The sequence below is a fragment of the Cebus imitator genome, unplaced genomic scaffold, assembly GCF_001604975.1.
Source record: "Cebus imitator isolate Cc_AM_T3 unplaced genomic scaffold, Cebus_imitator-1.0 Scaffold237, whole genome shotgun sequence".
Lineage (NCBI taxonomy): Eukaryota > Metazoa > Chordata > Mammalia > Primates > Cebidae > Cebus > Cebus imitator.
The window spans coordinates 2,774,468-2,777,422 of record NW_016107552.1 but is presented as its reverse complement, the minus strand read 5'-3'; the positions used below and the strand labels follow the sequence as shown (position 1 = coordinate 2,777,422).

The 2,955-nt window shown below is 52.8% G+C and overlaps 1 protein-coding gene across 1 annotated transcript in view; it reads left to right on the top strand.

Annotated features, from left to right (window-relative positions):
- Nucleotides 1-2,737, top strand: part of CRYBB2 (crystallin beta B2) — a 10,681-nt gene extending 7,944 nt beyond the window's left edge. Inside the window, exons 5-6 of the mRNA XM_017498155.2 lie at nucleotides 394-536; nucleotides 2,472-2,737. Of these exons, the coding sequence (XP_017353644.2) occupies nucleotides 394-536; nucleotides 2,472-2,640 (312 nt within the window). The 3' untranslated portion in view covers nucleotides 2,641-2,737. The remainder of the gene's footprint in view (nucleotides 1-393; nucleotides 537-2,471) is intronic.
- The last annotated feature ends 218 nt before the right edge of the window (nucleotides 2,738-2,955 follow it).

Genomic DNA, 2,955 nt, shown 5'->3' with positions numbered 1-2,955 from the left:
CCTGTGTGTGTGTGCCTGTGTGCATGTGCCTGTGTGTGCCTGTGTGTGCATGTGTGTGTGTGCCTGTGTGGGTGTGCACGTGTGGGTGGGTGGGTCAATCGTTGCTGCCATTTATAAAAGAGAAACGAGGCGTAGGAGGAAAAATGACATTTCAGAATCAAATATTCCCCGAAGTGTAGCATCTCAGAGTGTCTGTTACATGAAAATGACCCAGTAGAAACTTCACAAATGGCTGCGATCCAACAGCAGTTGTCATAGCCACGTGGTGGGTGCATTGGACAGCGAGTCACAGGTGGGACAGGCTGATTCCAACTCTGGGGCATGAGCATGGGGTGGGAAGGCCAACCCTGGGCCCCTCCCCGACACTCGCTTTTCCCCATCCTCTGCCAACAGGACAGCCAAGAGCACAAGATCATCCTCTATGAAAACCCCAACTTCACCGGGAAGAAGATGGAAATCATAGATGACGACGTGCCCAGCTTCCACGCCCACGGCTACCAGGAGAAGGTGTCCTCTGTGCGGGTGCAGAGTGGCACGTAAGTGCATTGCCAGCCCTGACTCACCCTGCCCCAGGAACTGAGACTCTGGGGTCCTAAGTCCTGCTCTGCACTGTACACACTGGCGATCTTGCATGCATCAGTATACGCCGCTGACCTCTGGCTTCCCACTGGAAAATGAATGGGAATTTCCTGCCTACAGGTGGCTTACAGCTGCCTTTGGGGAAATGGCATGCCTCTGAAGTGGAGAATCCGTGGCCTTAACCTCAGCCCCAGTGAGCAGGACACGTATGTCAGAGGGAAGATTAGGCTGAGGCAGAAGGGAAGGAATGAGTTGAGGAGTCTTAAAGCTCTGAGCCGCAGGACGTCCAGCCCAGGCTGCCTTTGACCGCACTCGTCTCTAAGTTTGGGAACAGGAGGTTTCATTTTCTGCTGAATTAAACTTCTTGGGCACATTGATCCTGGCCATCAGCAATGAGGGATTTCTCATGGTAAAAAATTTGGATTCCATGGGCGTCCATAGATGATCTTTGGGCAGCGATGTGCTGGAAATAGCTTATACCAGCTCGTGAGAACCGACTCGTACATTTTCAGAATTTGTTTGAACTGGTTGACTAATCACTGGTAGCTTGAAACCAGCCACAGTGCGTGCATTTACAGCATAGAAATCAGCAAGGGCCAGAAAGGAAGCCTCTTTCCCCGAGCAGAAACAGTTTAGCCAAACATACTGGCTTCTTCGGGTTTGTCAGACTCCTAAAATAGAGTGCAAAGTTCTGTGCTCCTATTCCCTCATTCATTCCCTCATTCATTCATTCATTCATTCTCTTATTCATTCATTCATTTAATTTGTCAGTACTGCCATGTCAGGTGCTCAGTGTGACGGAGATGAGAGATCTGGCTTCTGCCCTGTGTAGCCAACAGTTTAGAAGGGGCAACTGTTAATAATTTAAGAATCCACGCGAGTCTAAGCTATTTCCTGGAAGAAAAGATAATTGAGCTGAGATCTCAAGGAACAGTAATGGATTGCAGGGGTAGAGGCCAAGGAAGAGCATCCCAGACCACAAGAACAGCATGCGCAAAGGCCTTGTGGTGTGTGTAAGGGGGAGTCTGGTAGCTCTGAGAAACTCTACAAAGGCCACGCGGCTGGAATGCAGAGATGTGGGAGCATAAGATGCAAAGTAGAGCTGGAGGTGTCCACAGAGACTGGCCAGGCAGGTCCTTGCAGGGCAGGCCTGTGTGACATTTTCTGGAGAGACCAGCGCTTTCATTAAGTAGCCCCTGGAACCTCCCCCAACTCTTCTTTGGCCTTGCAGCTGAGCTTGGGGATGGGATAGGAGTGGACGAAGATGGTTCAAAGGCCTGGCTTATTCTAAGCTTCAGTGAGCTTAAGATTTCACCCCTGGCCGGATGTGGTGGCTCACACCTGTAATCCCAGAACTTTTGGGAGGCCAAGGTGGGTGAATCACAAGGTCAGAAGTTCGAGACCAGCCTGGCCAACATGGTGAAACCCCGTCTTTACTAAAAATACAAAAAATTAGCTGGGCGTAGGGGAAGCACCTGTAATCCAGCTACTCGGGAGGCTCAGGCAAGAGAATCACTTGAACCCGGGAGGTGGAGGTAGCAGTGAGCTGGGATCACGCCACTGCACTCCAGCCCTGGCAACAGAGTGAGACTCTGCCTCAAAAACAAAAAAAAAGATACCACCCCCTTGCCCTGAACCCAGTACCAGGCCTTCAGTCAAAATTTGCTTCAACAGGCAGTGAGCTCCCCATCAAGAGAAGAAAGGAAGCAGCGACTCGGTGCTGGGAGGGTGGGGTGGAAAGGGCGTCCCGGTTGCCCCTGGGAAGCGGCAGTGGTTGGGAGGCTTTACCCTTCCTAGTGGCTTATGGATGCTCCCTCTCTCTCCCCTCGCCTCTCTCTCTGCTTCTCTCCCTGCCCCGCCTGTTCACCCTCCTCTCACCTCTGGCCCTGCAGGTGGGTTGGCTACCAGTACCCCGGCTACCGCGGGCTGCAGTACCTGCTGGAGAAGGGAGACTACAAGGACAGCAGTGACTTTGGGGCACCTCACCCCCAGGTGCAGTCTGTGCGCCGCATCCGCGACATGCAGTGGCACCAGCGTGGCGCCTTCCACCCCTCCAACTAGTGCCCTCCCCACCATGCCCCCGTCCTGGGAACCAGGGCTGCTGCCCAGGAACCCTCCAGGCCTCCCAGAGAGTGAATAAAGTGTGTCTTGCAACTTGTCTGCTCTGGGTCTTTGATCGTCCCACTGGAAGCTGGGGTGTGTGTGTGTGTGACAGAGAGAGAGGAATGAGAATCAGCAAGGATCTGGGCTAGGAGTAGGGCAACAGAACCCTTATTGAGTCTTATGGTTCTGCAGACGCTTAGCTGTGTGACCTTGGACACAGTGCCCAACCTCTCTGAGACTTTGTTTCTTCACCTGACTTGCAGGTCCCTTGCC